Genomic DNA, 18,473 nt, shown 5'->3' with positions numbered 1-18,473 from the left:
GGAGTTATTTTAAATAATAATCAAGGTTATTTATTTGTTGTAAACACAAATGCCAAGAAATCCTAACTTCCTTGTGGAAGAAGCGACATTCATTTTCTTTACAATCAACCTGTCCGCAAAACACTTTACACTAACATGCTTTTAGTATGTTTCTATATGTACATTTGAATGTACTTCCTCTCATTCATAAATTCATTCATTCATCTTGAATTATTAACTGAGCATCAATATGTTGTAAGGACTGGGTATGAAATGGACATATGAACAACCTGGAGAAAAATGGGGACTTATAAATGGGGACTTAGGGCTCCATATACCCAATCTTCCCGTGAATTATAGAATGTTTTTATTTGTATTGTTCTGAATTTTTAAAGGCTGCATTTGTAAAATATATCATTTTCATTTTCTTAAGGCTTCTGTTTGTATGACAGTAATACTCAAAATACGCATTCTTGGTTTTGGTTGGACATTTTAAAATTGGCATAACAGAGGATTCAAAACTTGGTCTCAGCTGTTACGGAAACAAGGCAGCTGCTGAGTGAAAACGGATGCCAGGAAGAACCATGCTGAGGATAAAGCAAGGACATTGTGGGAAGCACAACTTTATAATAACTTGAGGCATCCCATCTAATGACATTATAATTTGGCTCTCACTCATCAGGTAATGCACCAGACAGCTCCAACTATCATTTGTCTAGCATCCATTAAGTATTGTCTTCCTTATAATCGTTAGCTTTGTGTGTTGGACAATAATGAGGTGAGGGGAACCATCAAAGGCATATGAGAAATAAACCTTAATGACAACAAACAATTTGTCAGATACTCTTTTCCTTCAGCTTTAACATTTGGGTGCCATATAGTGAATTAAATGATCTAACCCATCTCATTCATCATTGGAACCACAGAACAAACTGTTAAAGTCAAGCTTCTCTGGAAGATCACCTGACAGGTGATATATGAAGCCGTTGAGGAATTGTATGATGAAGGGACATTCAAGATGACAAGCGATGTGTCAGGCTTCGAGGCCAATTATTCTCATTGTGTAACAGGAGCACATATATTCCTAGCTAAATGCTGTGGGCTAACTTAACTGAGTTTGGCTTAATCTGGACTGTGGACTTACATCCACAGTTTTAAGGGACCACAGCACAAATACATAGAACACAATCACTAATGTCATTTTCTGTAACATTTATTCATTCAGTGAACCTTTACTGAGTATTTACTTTAGGTCAGCACTATTCAAGGGGCAAGCTTTTTCCTTTGGAGACTGAGAAAGTTAATAGGTCCTGTTCTGGATCACTAACCTAGGCAGCAGCAGACCAGGGACTCAGGCAGAGTTCTCCTGACTTCAAGCTTAATAGTGAGAACGGCAGAACATGCTGCTTCTCAGCACCCTGTGATAAGCGGTAACTTCCACAGCACTTCCAGCCACCTCCTCCCACAGTGAAAGCTGCCCCAGCATCGCAGGACCTGGCTGAATTTGTCTACGTAGATAGAGAATTTGGTACAAAGTAACCTGTATCTGAGCTGTAAGTCTGACTTTTAATTCTTTCAAGTTGAAGAAAGAAAAGAGAAGGCAGAGCAGATGGATAAATTGTTTTAGGCATTTTACAAAAGTGAAGATTCCAAGCTTTGATTTTTCAAGGTTCAATTCTGCAGATTAAACTAATTTAGTGCTACTATTAGACTCATTGGGTTGCCTTTCATCTCTTTCTTTCTCCCTTTCTTCCTCATCCTCCCTCCCTCCCTCCCTCCCTCCCTCCTTTCCTTCCTTCCTTTCTATTTTTAGATGGAGTCTCATTCTGTCACCCAGGCTGGATGCAGTGGCACGATCTTGGCTCACAGCAACCGCCGCCTCCGGGCTTCAAGTGAATCTCCCGTCTCAGCCTTTTGAGTAGCTGGGATTATAGCTGTGCACCAACATACCCAGCTAATTTTTGTGTTTTTAGTAGAGAGAGGGTTTCACCGTGTTGGCCAGGCTGATCTCAAACTCCTGACCTCAAGTGATTCACCTACCTCAGCCTCCAAAGTCCTGGGATTACAGTCATGAGCCATGGTGCCCAGACACTTTTGTATTTAAATATTTGCTTCCAGACTTGGAGACATACAATGAGCCTATGTGGTGCCAAGGAATAAGTATATTCCTGCAAAGGAGCAAACCTCATACCTAAAGTAGAGCAAGTAGACAATAAAAGGGTGGAGGGAAATGAGTGTTTCCTTAGTGCCTACTGGTTTAGATTTTGTGCTAGTCCCTTTTACATAGATTATTTTATCTATCACAGAAAGTCGATGGAATTTTATTTTCTTCATTTTATTAAAGAAAAAACTGAGATTTAGTAAGTTTAACTAATTTGCCCTAAGTCACCAGCTAGTAAGTGGTAGAACTGAGGGAAAAACATAAATTCATTTAAAATCAAAGCTCGTTCTGCACAGCACACTGCCTCATGCCTAGGAGTTGTCTCTAAGTTTGCTACCTCATCAATTACCTTGCAGGTAGATGGAAAGAGAGCTTCTTATCTCTCACTCAAGCCCTTCTCTTGCTCAGTGTTTTTTTCTTTCTTTTTTTAATCAAAATGAGGTTGTGCCTGCTGGTCTCTGAAGCTAACATTCTTGGAATAATGTTTAACTCTTTACATCCTTTGGTGGCAAAGACTTCCCAGTCCTTCCTATTTGCTATGTTTCATATGAATAGAACCCACTTCTTTCTAGACTGGCTTTAGGGTAAGCAGATCTAACTAACTGTAATTTTTAAAAGATTATTTAGAAGTTACCTCATATACAGAGGTTACCAACTTTTAAAGGATTAGAATGCAATGAAATATACTCTGTTCTATAATTATAGTTTGTACCATGTAATCTTTCATATCTGAATGCTGAAATACTGACCACCATTTAAGGATACCTTATCTGCCATTTCTTCCGAAAGGTTTTCCTTGAGTTTGCTGTAGATATTTAGGCCCTCCCTTCTCTTATGGAACATGTCACTTTATTCATATTTGCAGAACATGAACTAGATGCCAGCCACACCGTGGAAAGTGAAACAATATCATCATTGCCCCTGTGAGGCTTAAAACCTTGCAAGGACAGGCACTAACTCCATACCCACACATCCAGTAAAGGCATGATTCCAGCTATAACTGTCATGAAAGAAAAGCCTCCAGCTACTATGCATTGGGTAGAGAAAAATCAAAATGCAATAAGTGATTATGCATTTTTTTCTGTTTATATCACTCTAGGTAATGTGTTCCCCTCTCTTCTAACCCAACATATTTCTCATATTTACTATGATATGCAAAGAACCCAACTTGCAAAAGGGAAGTTTATCTTTCTTAAAAGTTTACTATGCTTCTATATTGGTGAAGCAAAGATGCCTGGAGACAAAACATGAAAAAAATGCTGATTTCATTGAGACCATGAAACCTCTCTGATCCTCAGGCTGAGAAACCACTTAAGGATCTACAGTTCAAATGAATTCTCAAATAATAGAATGTTAAATTGAGGAAAGTCCTTAGACTTAATGAATCCATAAGGTTCTGACTTTTAGATTCTACAAAGCAAAGGTTTTCATTTTGCCAAGTGAGGGTGTCACATAAAGCCCATCATCCATTCACCTATGATTTCATAAATGGCAAGACATTTGGAAAGCAAAAAAAAAAAAAAAGTAGAAAAACATCATCTTAGTAGAAAGAATAGCCTTTCTTAAGGAAGGACTGGCATAACTTTATAGCAATACAGATGTAGCTACAAATATAAAATAGATTACAATGCTATAGCTATATAAATATTATCTTTATTTGCCTCATTTTATCTTAGACTGGTTAAAACCTGAAGGTTTTAGAACCCCCTGATCTTCTCCACACTCTTCAAATGGGCAATGACTGACCAAGATGACCAATGGAGCCTGTGGGGGCTGGAACCTATACCCAGGTCCTGGGAGTCCCCTGCACTCCCCTTCTAATCACCTCTTGTTGGACCCTGGGAGCATGACAGAGTCAGGTGGGAAAGGTGAGTTCTGCCCCATATGTAGGATGAGGGTGACTCTGAGGTAAGGGAAATAGGTAGAGGGAATGGAATAAAAACAGGTGAAATATTCTGAGGGAAGATGAATGTATTTTTGGTTCCTAAAACATTCTCCTCTTTCTACCCCTTGCCCCTCCCCAGATCAACAATGTATAGGAAAAATTATGCAAACTATTCACAACAGTAAATCCATCAATAAAGTAAAGCTTGATCACAATTCTATTTATCTTCTTCACTTTACAGATAAGAAAACCAAGGCTGAAGATCACACCATCAGAAAAGGGAACAGCCAGAAATCAAATGTTATATACTGGCCCTGAAGTGGGGATAAAGGAGCTAAAAGAAAGTATATTTTGTATTAAAATTTAAGGTCTCTGAAAGCAAATCAATAAGCCACACTCTAGTAACATTAAGATATTTTCACAAGTGCTAGCTTAAGTCATATAAAATTACTATTTTTGTAGGTCAAAAGTAATCAAATATCATGATTATATATGGCTTGTTCTAAAACATATCATTAATAAGTTCTATTAATCCAGAGTTTTCTGCCTCTACCTCACCACCACAATAAACTAAGGACTTCTAAGTTAGTAAGAATAGTGACCGAGATAATAATTAGAAAAACATTCATAACAATATTATCAACAAATACTTCCACCATTTTTTGAACAACTCTTCTGTGTATTTCTTATTGTAGTAAAAAAAACTCTAACAAAAATTATCATCTTAATCATTTTTAAGTGTACAGTTCAGTAGTGCTAAGTATATTTACATTATTATGAAACAGATCTCTAGAACACTTTATCTTGCAAATTTAAAACTCTGTACTCCTTAAACATGAAGAGCCCCGTGAGAAACCATGTGGTTTGTGGTGTCAGATTATAGGATTTTTCAAGAGAATTCAATCTGGAATTTTGTGTAAAATTCTCCAAGCTTTAATATTAGCTTAAAAAATAGCTTTATCGAGATATAATTCAAATACCATAAATGTATCCATTAACGTGTACATGTTAACAGTTTTTAATCACCCCCCAAAGGAGATCTTGCACTGTAAGCAGTCACTCCGCATTCTCCCTCCTCCCAGATGCTAGTGGCCACCATTCTGCTTTTTGTTTCTGTGAATTGACTACTTCAGCAGTAGTAGCCCATCATTTCTGAGAATGTAAACCTGCAAGGTGCATTACACACTTTAATCCTAACAAAACTACAAATTAAGTGCTATTATTATAACTTTATAGTCAATAAAATAAAAAATTAGGTAAAGTTACATCTGAAAGTAATTAATTGCTACATAATTTCAATCTGTTATATTCAAATTAGACACCAATGAGAATAATTTCTACTATGGAGAAGATTTTTTATATATTGGATTATTGTTAAGTGGTAGTAGTGCTGGTGGATTTCCAAACATCCAAATAATGGAGCTGAATAAATACTTGTTGAATGACCAAGTGAATGGTGTGATAGAATACCTTCTTAAATAAAAGAGGTCCAAGACAACATGAAGGAGAAATAGAAGTGAGAAGAAATTGAAGGAGAATATGCAAAAGCTCATGGTAACACGTCATGTAGAGACAGTTTTTGCCTGGCTCTCCTATCAGCAGCAAAAATTTACAGCGACCACATACTATGAGCCACAGCGTATTTAAAAAAATAGATACACTTCTTGTATGGACACAAGACATCCAAAATCATAAGAAAAAAGGACTTAATTGTAAGGACAACAATATTCTATTTTGGAATACTATTGACAAATTTAACTGAACCCTGGAGAAATAGGATATTTTAAAATAGGTTAAAATGTTAAATCAAACATTATTTAGTGTATTATAATTAGCACATAAACAAGTAAGAGAAACTGAGTATGGAGGAATAAGTGGAGCCCTTGTCAGCACTTACAAAAGGATGGACAATTGTGGGTCAGAGCAAAACACAAGCTTTGTGCTCACACTTCAACTTTTTTTTTTTTTTTTTTTTTAACAAAAAGACGAAGTTGGAGAAAGCCGTTGTACTAGAGACTTGATCATTAATAATATGAATGAAACAGAGTTGAAATACTGATTGGCAAATATTTGTATAAAAGAGCATCCTTATTTTTATATTATCCAAATACTTCCAAATTGAGGTCTCCTTTTACTTTCCAAATTTAAAGAAAAATTACGTAATACATAATTCTTTCTTGAATAAATAAATTTAATAAAAAGTAAACTTATGAAAAGGATAGTTGTATATAAAATATATATTTATATTTGCATTCTACACTAATGAAATGACTTTTAAAAATCAATACAATAACTTTAGATTTCCAAAGGATAACAAAAATCACCTGCATTTTCTTCTATAAGTAAACACCTTCCTTGCCACTTTTCTTTTTACATTAAAACTCCCGACAAAAACTTTTCTTCCAATGCACAAAACTTTTCAAAAACTTAATAGATCTAGGTTCCAATACACCTAGTTTTTTAAAGATGTTTTGCTTAAACTTAAGTTTGAAGGCAACTGGATTTTTTGCCATGTGCAATCTGTGGGAATGCAAATGTCCAAATCTGATTTCAATGAGCTTTGACCTTCTGAGATTTGTCAGCCACCCAGATGTCAAATCTTTCTTTTTCCTTTTTGAAAAAGAAATTTATTCAATTCAATTCGATGCAAATTATTCTGTCATCTTTCAAGGACAAAAGACTGAATGAATTATGGATCTTAATTTTGACGTATCCAAATTACTTTTAACTATCCAAAGTAATGTCCTAGAAAACATGGAGAATCACAGAATTTCTGTGCTGGGTGGACGGTTGAAGATAATCAAATCAATTCCCTTTTTTTCCACAGAGAATGAGGCTAGATGGCTTCACTAGATGTGACATAGTCAGAATTACAGGCAGAATTCAAACACAGCTTTCTAGTAACCACCTAAGGCCCAAACTGATAACTTACTCATGCTTGTGTCCAGATCCTAGAAGATATATGGTCCCAAATAAATAGATTCAATGGGACTATTTTTTGAGAAAGAAAATGCCAGAATACTGATGTGAAATCATAGTGATTTCTATACCTTAAAACATCATTATACATAAAAGGGGACTGCCAGCATCTCCACGTTGACACAGAGGTAAGAGCGCTGGAGTGCTTCATCCCAAACATCCCACGAAAGCTGGCTGAATCATTTAATTTCTCTGTATCTTAGTCTGCAAAATGGCACTACTATACCTTCCACGTAGCTGAGAAGATAGAACCAGATAAGTGGTGTAAAGGGACTCCAAGGCTACGACACTGCATGACACGGGCTGAGCCATAATTTATGCACAGACCTGCTTTGGTAGGTATGCTCTACTTGCACCAACAATAAAGGACCTTGAGACACAGATTAAGGGACCATCTAGCGCAAATCCAAGAAAACCCAGAATAAAATAAAAGGCAAACCCACTATGAGGCATGGAATAAAAGGAAGAAACACACCCTGGCATATTTGATGCTAAGAAGAAATAAGGTCATTTTGCAATTACAGGTACATGTGTTACCCTTCCGCACCCCCTCATACTCTTTTCTAACACATTTTGGGGAGCTATGGAAAATGAATAGAAGAGACAAAAAAGTACTTTGCCCGGCAGGAATACAAAATTGTAAAAGCACAGACAGCACTACAGAGGCGCGCTGCCATTCACTCACAAAGAATTTTGTGCATGTAGATGGCTGATTAATTGCCGGCCTGCCTAGACGAAGCTGCAACAAGCCAGATACTGTCAGCATGCCATCGGTTACCATGGAAATGCACAAGGTTCCTGTTTCTGACAAACCCTTGAATACTGGATAGATTGTGCCATATGTAAATAAGGCAAATTAGTTTTCCTATATCTTCCAGACAAGGTTAGACGAAAAGAAAATGTATCTGTTTAAACATACTCTCTAACCTCTTAGATGTGACGAATGAGAAAGAGGGGCTTCTTTCTTAGGAAACTAAACTCAGATTGTTACAACTGAAAGGCACTTGGGGAAAATGACCAAAAAATGCAAAATGCATTAGCCATTTATAAGGAAGGACTTCAAAGTCAGCCATGCAAAGGTACATTTATTGGACTTTTGTTTTGTAACCAGAAGATGTGTTTTGTGGCCTTTTCTTTACAGAATTATAAGATGTCAAACAGTTATTTCTGTACTATTAGGTTAGAATTTTTATGTTTTATTACGTAATTTTTACTTATTGCACAGTCTCTAGGCTCCATAGGCTGAATACTGAGTCCCAAACCAGCATGATAAAACAAATCAGCATAATTTATAATGTTTAACTCCATTACTATGGACACTCACTTTGGCATTATATTGACTGGGGCTTTTTAAAATTAAGAAACAGTTTTTACCAGCACCAGGTGACTTTATAACTTCTTTTCATGTTGCAAAAATAATTTATGGTTAATTAAATCTGATGTTATTTCAAAAAAAATTCTTGTAATTATCATGAGGACACCTTAAAGTACATAGTGACTCAAATCTCTTATTGAATTCATGACACAGGACTACTTTTCTGATGGTCATGTGTGGTTATATATTTTAAAAATTGAATCTGTTTACTTAAACAATGAAAATGCCAAAAAGGGCTGGAGTGTATTTCGTAATACAGCATCTCTGAATAATTTTTAAGTGTGCCTCTCAAAATAAAATGTCCTAATATCTCTATTATCTCCTATATTTTAAATATATACTTTATCTGTGTTTTCAGTCAGATTGTTTCTATGGACACTTGAATATTAAATTTTGATACTGAAACCCACATATTCATGTTACTCAAGTAAGCCACAACATATGAACACCAAAGATATCTACAATTATCCAAATTAACCCTTCTCTAAGTTTAAATTAATGATGTGTTTCTTTCCTTTCTGGGTAAAGGCAGAAAAATATTTTATTTTTTATAAATAATCCATTTATTAGATATGCCCAGAATTCTAATTTGGCATAATATACTACATGTTATTCCATGTTTTCAGAATTCAGCAATGAATTCTAGCTAATGGCCCTCAAACTTTAACATATTGAATATATGTAATTGAATATTAGCCAAGAAAAAAAAGGGAAGCCACTATCTGCATATTTTCATTTTTATGTAAATAACATACTACATAAAACTATTAAAATGACTTTCAGTATTGTCCTGCTCGACTTTTGTTTTTGCAAAAAAGTACTCTTTATACTCTTCAATGGGAATGTAATATGTAAAGTGAATTGTTTTAATACCAATTTCTAAACAAATTTAAAAGCACGTTCTATTTACACAGTAGTAAAGAAGGACTGAAAGAAAATTAGTGTTTAAATAACTCGGTCTAAAGCAAGTACCTACGCCTGAGATTAAAATGATCTTTCTTTCTGTTCTTCATTTTGTTTTACACAAGACCCAAACAGGTTGTCACACTTTAAAACTCATTCTAGTCTTTTTGCACTGAAATAAATACATGACCTATAGATGACATTTCATTTTGCTCTTTTTTCTTCCTTTAAACCAGGCAGATCATAATTAAACACACTGAGATTTCTTGGTTGGTCATTTAATGATGTCCACTTTTCTTACTAGAAATTTTTCCAAGGTTTTACATTGTGAGCATGTGTATTTGAGGATTACAATTGTAACCTCTACCCTAGAAGTGAAACATTTCACAGTGGAAACTGGCCAGATTTCTTTTTCATGTGTTATTATGAAAAAACATGCTATCTTCCAAGTCACATATTAAAAATATGCATGTTATATGTGCCAGGGGGTATGTTAGAAACAGTGTGATTAGTTCCATTCGTGTTTTTAACTCTATACTTTAGAATGCATAATTTGCAAAATATACACTTTAAGATGAAAGGTACATATGAGAATATTTTACCTACTGTTTAAATATGCTTAACTATAGTAAAATAAGAATATTGGCTACTGGTATATCACTAGAATGTATTAAACACAGGATAGTCAATAAGAGAACAGGTAATTGTGGGGAGGATAAATGCTTGCTGGGAGGAACATACACATTTGCCACTTTTAAGAGGTAGTGTACAGCATGGAAAGAAGAGTCATTTGTTCATTCACTGGGAATTTTGTGTGTGCCAAGCACTCTATCAGTCCTGGGAAGATGACAGTGAATAAGCAAGGTCCCTGCTTTCATGGATCTTATACTCTAGAGGCGTAGAGAGAAAGCGGGGGGGGATCAGACCTGAGTTCTAATCTTTGCTCTTTCTCTCAAATCCTGTAACTCCTTTTACTTGGATCATCCTTATGACATGCCATGTTCTCTTCATAGTTTAATTACTTCTACATGGTTTGCTACTCTACTATCTCACACATTTCTTATGAGTAGCAAATATGGTGTGGGTCTTTTTCACTTTAGGATCTTTCACCATATTTAACCTATGGTAGTTTTTCCAACAACATTTGTTGAATAAATGACCTGATAACTCCTTCTAGTCACTTGCACTATAATTTTTAGGTAAAGTACCTAACTCCAGGGGTTTGGGGTTTTTTAATCTATAAATGAGGGTATTGAAATGAGTCATCTTTAAGATGAAAGTTTATAATTCCATAATATTCCTTAATGCTCTGTGTCACTAAGCAAATTTACTCTTGCTGTTCTACTGATTCAGAGCATTTTTGTCCTGAAAATCTTATTACTTAAAATAGTTGTTTTTGCCTTTCTGGCTATCTTTTTTCAAGAGTGACTTTAAAATATAATCATTTTATTTTTCATGGAAAGTTATGCCAGATATGATATTGAAGCTTAATTTAAAACATTAATATTTGCTTTTCAGATTTATGAAACAGGAAGAAAAATCACAAAGAGGAAAAAAAGTCAGTTTTAAGTGTGAAATCAAGTGAATGAAGTAAGACAGAAGCAATAATTTCTACAACAAAAGATGAGAACTTCCCTCCTCCAAATCCCATAGACACAGGGCTATTTGTTCTAAGCCTATGTGGATCATGGCTAATGTACAAACAGTGGATGATGTGCTATAAAGAAAATGACTTAATGGCCCATCTGTAATTTAAATATGTGACAAAATGTTTAAATGTTTCAAACAAGGTTAATTATTAGAGACTTAACAGTTTGATAACAAGTGTGGAGGGTTTTTTTTTTTTTTTTTTTTTTTTTCTCCTAGTTTTTCGGCTTCATTTTGCACCAGCCCAAATGGACATCAGGCGTTTAACTCTTCCTGAGAGGCAGTATATAATCTTTCATTGCACATCTTGTTGGAAAAGGAGGAAAGTAACCATTTTTTTTGGAGAATAGCCTGGCCGACATTTATGTACTGAATGCTAATATGTGTAACTGAAAAAATAAAAAATTCAAGGTCTCACTCAAGATTTTCATCTACCATGAGAAGCCTTTCATTTTTTTAGCACAAAGATAGCCCTAATCTCTACACATGAATATTTAAAAATAAAACCTCAAATTATTTTCATATTGACGTTTATGTAACCTATATCTTTGTTGACACAAAAAGATATTTTATTGCACGATATATAGTTATAATAAGACCCTTTCCTCTACTCTCCAGTTAAGCACATATTATTTAACTGATTTTTTCAAAAGACAAAATGAAAGAATGAATGTTAGTTGCTTTTTAATTTGCTCAAAACAAAGGTTGATCAGTGAAAAGTGCATCTAGTTAATTGACTGTTGAGCTCATGTAACATCAACCAAGAAGTCCCTTAACAGACAGAAAGGGTTTTGGAGGGAGACAGGGGTTGATCTCTGAACACACAGAATCTAAATAAAATTAGTCATGTGGTCAAGGTGAAAGAGAATAAAACAACTACTAAAACAAAAACTAGAGTGTAATAACGAGAAAATAAAATTTTAAGTAAAAGTCGATGCTATTTTTCTTCTTTAAAAGGAAACTCATTTTCGAATGCACATGCTGATCTCAAATAAGTATGTTTTGCTAGTATGTTTAGTTCAATTCTGCAAAGTATTTCAGACTGAAATGTATGTTGAAACCTAAAACTGGTTTGTTCCATGTAAATCACATTTAAAATTTCTTTAGCTAAAGATATTACCAGTAAAGCTATTAACTTGAGTATGAGCTCTTTCTTTAGATCTCCAAACCTGCAAAATGTAATTGATAATATGACATTTTGCTTTCTCTTTATGTAAAATTGAAAAAGACTTTTTTCATATTAAAGGAAACAAGTCCAATTCAGAGGTTTTAAAAAAATTATTCATCTGAACCTTTGAAAAGAAACTTTCCTTCCTTCCTCTGCTTGCTTTTGAACTATGTCCTAGGAGCAGTTGATTGAGAAGCAGATTTTCTTCAATAGTTTCTCAAGTAGACATTTTCTATAGATTCTAAATATATTTGGCTATATGTAATGGCAAATGAGCCTAGTAATATGTTGACATTTTTTAACACTTGGCCCTGGAAATAAAAAAATCAAATGTTTTCTCTTCTTTTTTTTTTTTTAAACTATCTTTATCTATCTGTATATATATAGTAACATTATACCTTAAAGTTAATCCACAGGGCAAGCTTGGTTTAGCTTGCTAAATAAATATTGTTACTTAATGATTGACATGACATTTGGACTATCAGAATCTGTACCATTATTCATTTCTATTTTTTCTCATGTCTGGGAAACTAAAAACATCTTCAGTTTTAAAAGCTTCTTATGGGGTAGGCCTGCTGCCCTGGCAATTCTCATTTTGGGCCCACTCACTTCTGAACAGGTGAGCTATCCATTCAACATATGATAGCTACTTGGAACCTGAAAAACATATAGAGAAGAATTCATCTTTTTGCCCAGAGTGTAATATGAATGCGTAATTAGCAGAATTTATAGTTTGATATATAGTGAAAACATTTCAGCTTTTCTAGAACATTCATACCCTGGTACTCTCTTTTCCAAATCCTTTATCAATGGTGTATGCAAAACCAAAATAACAAATACCTGCTTAGAGAGCAATGTTTGTTACACAGTAGGCACTTCATTAGAGATGCTTCCCTTTTTGCCTTAATCTTACGGATATTATGAACCTTGTACCTTATCAATTCTGTCAACAAGTGAATTTTATAATATTTAAATATTCTGACTCCATTAGAGTTCACATTGCAAGCAAATTATAGCTATAAACATATTCGAAGGGGGAGGAGAACCCTATCAAACAAATTCTCATTATAATATAGGGGACTAAGCAGACATTTCAATAGTTTTCTTATTTGTATAATACAACCTTCAGTCACCCATCTGTGTCTGAACACTGCTGATGGAGATACACTGCTGAGCAGTTAGGCAGGGTCACTCATTCATGGCAAAGCTCAACTTTGTAGAGGGAGCTTCACACTCACTGATTTATTTACCTCTCATGACATGCTGGAGAGGTAACTAAAAATTACTAGAGTCTCTTGGAACACATTAATTCTGTGACTATTATAAAAATTATACAGAATCAGGAAAAACTGCATTTTCCATAAAGTTTCATGCAGACATTTCTAGATATAACATAGTATATATAAAAGTAGGAGATTTCTGAACAAAACAATTTAATAATAAACCTCATTTTCTAATACCAATATGTTTATTATTTCAACAGCTTTATTCTAAATCTCCTAACTACAAAGTGCTGGTGTTCATCCTAGTTTGGTTTCAACTAATGTCATGTTCTCCAGTGCCATGCCTGTGCTGATGTTCCCTTGCAAATAGCTTAGTCTCCATTAGCTGATACTGGGTTGGATGACACTCTTAACTGTGATGTAGTGCTTCTTCTTTGAACAAAGGTGTCATGTGGTCTGAAGAGCATACAAATGAGTCTCAACAGGAAAATATAGGCAAACAGTTAGACATTCAGCAGTCATTGGTTTTCCCATGCACTGAAAGAACTGGGCCCGTGAATTTATTATTTTTTCTTTCATTTCATCTCTTCATTTCTCCCTTTCTTCCTCCTTTCCTGCCTCCCTCCATCTCTCTGTTACTAATCAAATAACTCTCTCACAAAGGCCATCAGTCTATCTTCAACTGTGAAGAGCAATCACCCTCACCATCTGCGCTACCAATACCTAAACACATACCCACACCCCACACTATTTAAAGGAATCAGAAGACAGATTCCACCCCAGACTACACCCTTAGTTGTTGTGTGACTTTGGCTAAATCACTTACTTGAGGCTAGTAAGCCTCAGTATTCTCCTCTGTGAAATGGAGGCAATGATATTTGTCTCATTTAATTCATAAAATTTTTTAGAAAGAATTGAAAAAAATGTATATAAAGGTTTGTTTTAAAACTGTACCCATACAAATATAACACAAAAACATAATGAGGCAAAAAAGTTATTCTGAAGGTGAAGAACTAAGAGAAGCATTTAGGTCATACTATATTTAAAAGAAATATTTTATATTTCATAAAGCATTTTGTTAGTAAAAGTCTACCTATATTTGACTTCACCTGGCTTATATACATAAGTGTTGTATGTATATATATTTAGCCAATATTAATCTATTGATTAAAATAATACCTTTAATAACGAATTAAAACACTTAGTAGTTTTAAATTAGATAAATCAGAAAATAACGATAGAATTGTATTTCCAGTATCAGCTGAGTCATTATTATAGGATTATTTACTACCCTCAGTGCAAAGTTACACTCATGATATATAATTCTCAAGCAAGGTGATTCATTAGTTGTACTCTAGGTTCCTTTCCCTTAATTGTACTCTAGGTTTTCCAAATAGATACTCTGTTCTCTCAGGATATCTATTTGAATGCTAATCTTATTTATTAACGATCTAGTTTTTAACGAGTATATTGAGTGTACTGATGTGCCCATGTAAATGATACAGAATTTTTAAAAATTAATCCTAGTGCTATGTGTGAGCTCTAAAAATAAGTTCTTTGCATTGACCTTCATCTTACTGGCCACTTCTTGCTCATCAGGAACAATCTAACGTTAACAAATGACAACCAAAATGCCTCATCTGCAATTTTGCTTCTCTCTCTGATATCCATGACTTCCGTTGACCCTACACTCAGACAATGGCAGTATCTTTATTTATTATTAGCAATTTTTCCTCCATAACAACTTAATTACCAAACTGACACTCAGAACACTTCTACCCAGCAGCAATGAAGTGCTTTGGAACAACCAAGGCAAAGGCATCAGTCACCGTTTTCAACAAATGCAGGACATTTTAGATAATTTCAAGGATTTGATCCTGTTTGCCCTAGCTAGGCATGTGTGCCTTGCATGGCTCAGCCTGGTCCGTATGTGAGTATGTGCTTTGCACGTGGGCTACTGAAGCATGCACTGCAACATGCAGCTCCAATGTTCAAGCAGGAGCAGCACTTCCATGATCCCTTCAGAGTCAAGTGCAGGATTTGACCCATGGGTCAATGACCAGCCAAAGAACACTCCGTGTTGCCTAATTGGTAACACATAATGACACCTATCCAAAAAAATCTGTAGCTTCCTTTTTGTTGAGTGGAAACATGCTGTATTTGTTAAAGTAAGACTTTTGTTTCTTTATTAAAACTAATTTTTACATTATGAGAATATATCACATTGTTTAGCCTCCATTCCTGTGAGCTTGGAAAAAGGTAAAAAATATACTTTTCATTACAAGCTATAACTGAAAGATAAATCTATCTGACCACTTTTCCAGCTTTTGCTTATATGCCACTATGCTCAATATTTTTTCTTTAAGAATCAATGATCCAGTTGAGTCTTGATTTCAACGTAAGGCCATCCATTAGAGAGAGTTAAGAGCCTGAAAAGGGTCAGCCTTTTCTGTCTCTGTTAGTCTAGGTAGCTTTCGTCTCTAATGGAATCCTTTCGATAATTATTTCATACTTCTGGCAAATCTTGATGGACTCCATTCACCTCAATGCTACCTCTGCAGATCATTCAAAAGCTTCTATTAGGACATCCTAGAGAAACCTCCTTCTTGCTTTATACTCAAATAAAAGAAGTAAAAAACCAAACTTCAAGAGGGGCCATGCTTTTCAGTGTAATCACAATACTTTCCAGTCTGAACAAGAGCCATCAGCTATTCTTTCTCTTTTGAAAGCATTTTGACCAGGTGGAAGGATTTTAAGCATATATACCAGAACATACATATCCTGATCCCATTCCAGAGCCAGAGAAAATATCTTCATACTTATTTGCATATGTTTTTCCCCACTATTAATGTTTAGGAAATAATAAGTTTCTTGTCTTTTTTTTTTCAATGACAGTACTTTTCAATGGAAGAAAAACATGTCTATCAATAACTGTAACAATATATTACAACTAATTGCTAAAATTGATTTTTAAAATTCAGGTTACAATCTGGGATGACTACTTATTTTTGGAATGTATCACATGCCTCCTTTGAAACACAGAGTTCTTTCCTAATTTTATTTTGCTTATTTACTTAATTTTAACTTTAATTTCATCAACTTTAATTTCCTAAGCAAAAACCAGCTGGATGATAGGTGAAAGCTGGTTGAAGATTAAGAATTTGCTGTGGGCTTTACACAGAGCAGCTAATAGTCACCCGAGGAATCAAGTGCTGAATGTATGAAGTGACTCTGCCTGCCAATTCTTTGTTAGATCTTCTTTAAATGGAACTCTGCTTAAAGCAGAGTGGGCTCTCTTAAACTCTGAAAGGTCTGTCTGCTACAGAAACAGGGAAGGGTCCTCTTTGGCACCCAGTCATGGTGGAGAATGAGGGAACCCATCAACACTTGCTCAGTACCCTCCACCCCAACACCTTCCGCAAGATATGTAAGTTGGCTTCCAAACATATATATAAGTGAGAGGTACACCATCTATGGTAGCTAATCACTACCATTTTGAATATTTCGGTTATTTTTGAATTTTTGCCAACACAAGTCACCTTATAATGAACATCCTACCCTAATGTATTAATGGTACATTTAAGGATTAAGAAAGGTAAGGGACAAGAAAAATAAAGATTGAACTGTAATAAGGCCAAGGGTAAGCTTCCCACACAGAAATACATAACCTAGTATACCAGAGGCAACAAAGGTGCTGTTTCAGGCCACAAACTAGGGAGGAAGCATGGTGAGGCACAAGATGCATAATATCCAGAAGGTTAAGGGGAAAAAGGAGAGCCTCTTTAATGAAGTGCCTACTCTGTAACAAATATTGCCATATAAGCATGTTATAGACATCAAATTAAAATTATTTATACATAGTTGTAGTATACATATTGTTTAATAGACTTCTGAAACTTTGAAATAATCATAAACTGTAAGGAACTGCAAGTATATCTGTGTGCAGGTGAGTGGATTAAAAATAATAAAAAAATAAATTGCAAAAATAGTACAAAGAGTCCAAAATATCCTTCATCCTGCTTCCCCAGTTGTCAACATTTTATTTTATTCTATTTTTATTCTGAGACAAAGTCTCGCTCGGTCACCCATGCTGGGTGCATGGCCCTGATCTCAGGTTACTGCAACCTCCAGCTCCTGGTTGTTTAAGCGATTCTCATGCCTCTGCCTCCTGAATAGTTGGGATTACAGGCATGTACCACCACACTTGGCTAATTTTTGTATTTTCAGTAGAGACAGGGTTTTGCCATGTTGGCCAGGCTGGTCTTGAACTCCTGGCCTCAAGTGATCCAGCTGCCTCAACCTCTCAAAGTGCTGTGATTACAGGCATGAGCCACTGCCCATCTGGCTACACTTTATGTAAATCAAGAGCAGAAAACTGACATCTGCACAGTACCTTTAACTACACTACAGGCTTTGTTCAGAATTCACAGCGTTTACCTCTGTATATGTGTTTGTCTCTGTGTGTAGTTTCATGAGATTTTTAAAAAATATATACTTTAAGTTCTGGGATGCATGTGCAGAACACGCAGGTTTGTTACTTAGGTATACATGTGCCATGGTGGTTTGCTGCACTCATCAACCCGTCATCCACATTTAGGTGTTTCTCCTAATGCTAACCCTCTCCTAGCCCCCCAATCTCCAACAAGTCCTGGTGCATGATGTTCCCCTCCCTGTGTCCATGTGTTCTCATTGACAACTCCCACTTATGAGTGAGAACATGCGGTGTTTGGTTTTCTGTTCCTGTTTTAGTTTGCTGAGAATGATGGTTTCCAGCTTCATCCAGTCCCTGCCTGGGACATGAACTCATTCTTATTTTTTTCCCATGAGGCATTTTATTTGTAAATACATGTATTACATAACTAGAAAAGGAATCCTAGGATTTTCTCTCCTGTGTGTTTTCATTTTGCTTCTTCACAGTCCATGATGCCAGCTGAGGTTGTCAGTACAATGAAACCAAACTGGCAGGATAGAAGCAGATTATTCTGCCATTTTTTCAGATCTTTGATTTGCACATCAAATCTGGGACTGATCACTCCACACTTGTTTAGCTTGCCTGTGAGGTTCACAACAATTTTCCCAGCTCTGTGATCATCGATGATTTCAAATTCAACAATGTAACCATGCTTCATCGTCACAGTGAGAAACCAGATGAT

At 35.3% G+C, this 18,473-nt stretch overlaps 1 protein-coding gene across 1 annotated transcript in view; it reads right to left on the bottom strand.

Moving 5' to 3' along the window:
- Positions 1-1,781: 1,781 nt before the first annotated feature.
- The window catches only part of LOC101033370 (small ribosomal subunit protein uS8-like), a 35,399-nt gene continuing 18,707 nt past the window's right edge, over positions 1,782-18,473 (bottom strand). The window contains exon 1 of the mRNA XM_074404589.1: positions 1,782-18,473. This exon is cut by the window's right edge and continues 18,707 nt beyond it. Within this exon, the coding sequence (XP_074260690.1) occupies positions 18,219-18,473 (255 nt within the window). The 3' untranslated portion in view covers positions 1,782-18,218.

Source organism: Saimiri boliviensis, chromosome 8, assembly GCF_048565385.1.
Source record: "Saimiri boliviensis isolate mSaiBol1 chromosome 8, mSaiBol1.pri, whole genome shotgun sequence".
Classification (NCBI taxonomy): domain Eukaryota; kingdom Metazoa; phylum Chordata; class Mammalia; order Primates; family Cebidae; genus Saimiri; species Saimiri boliviensis.
This window is presented reverse-complemented; position numbering and strand designations above follow the sequence as displayed.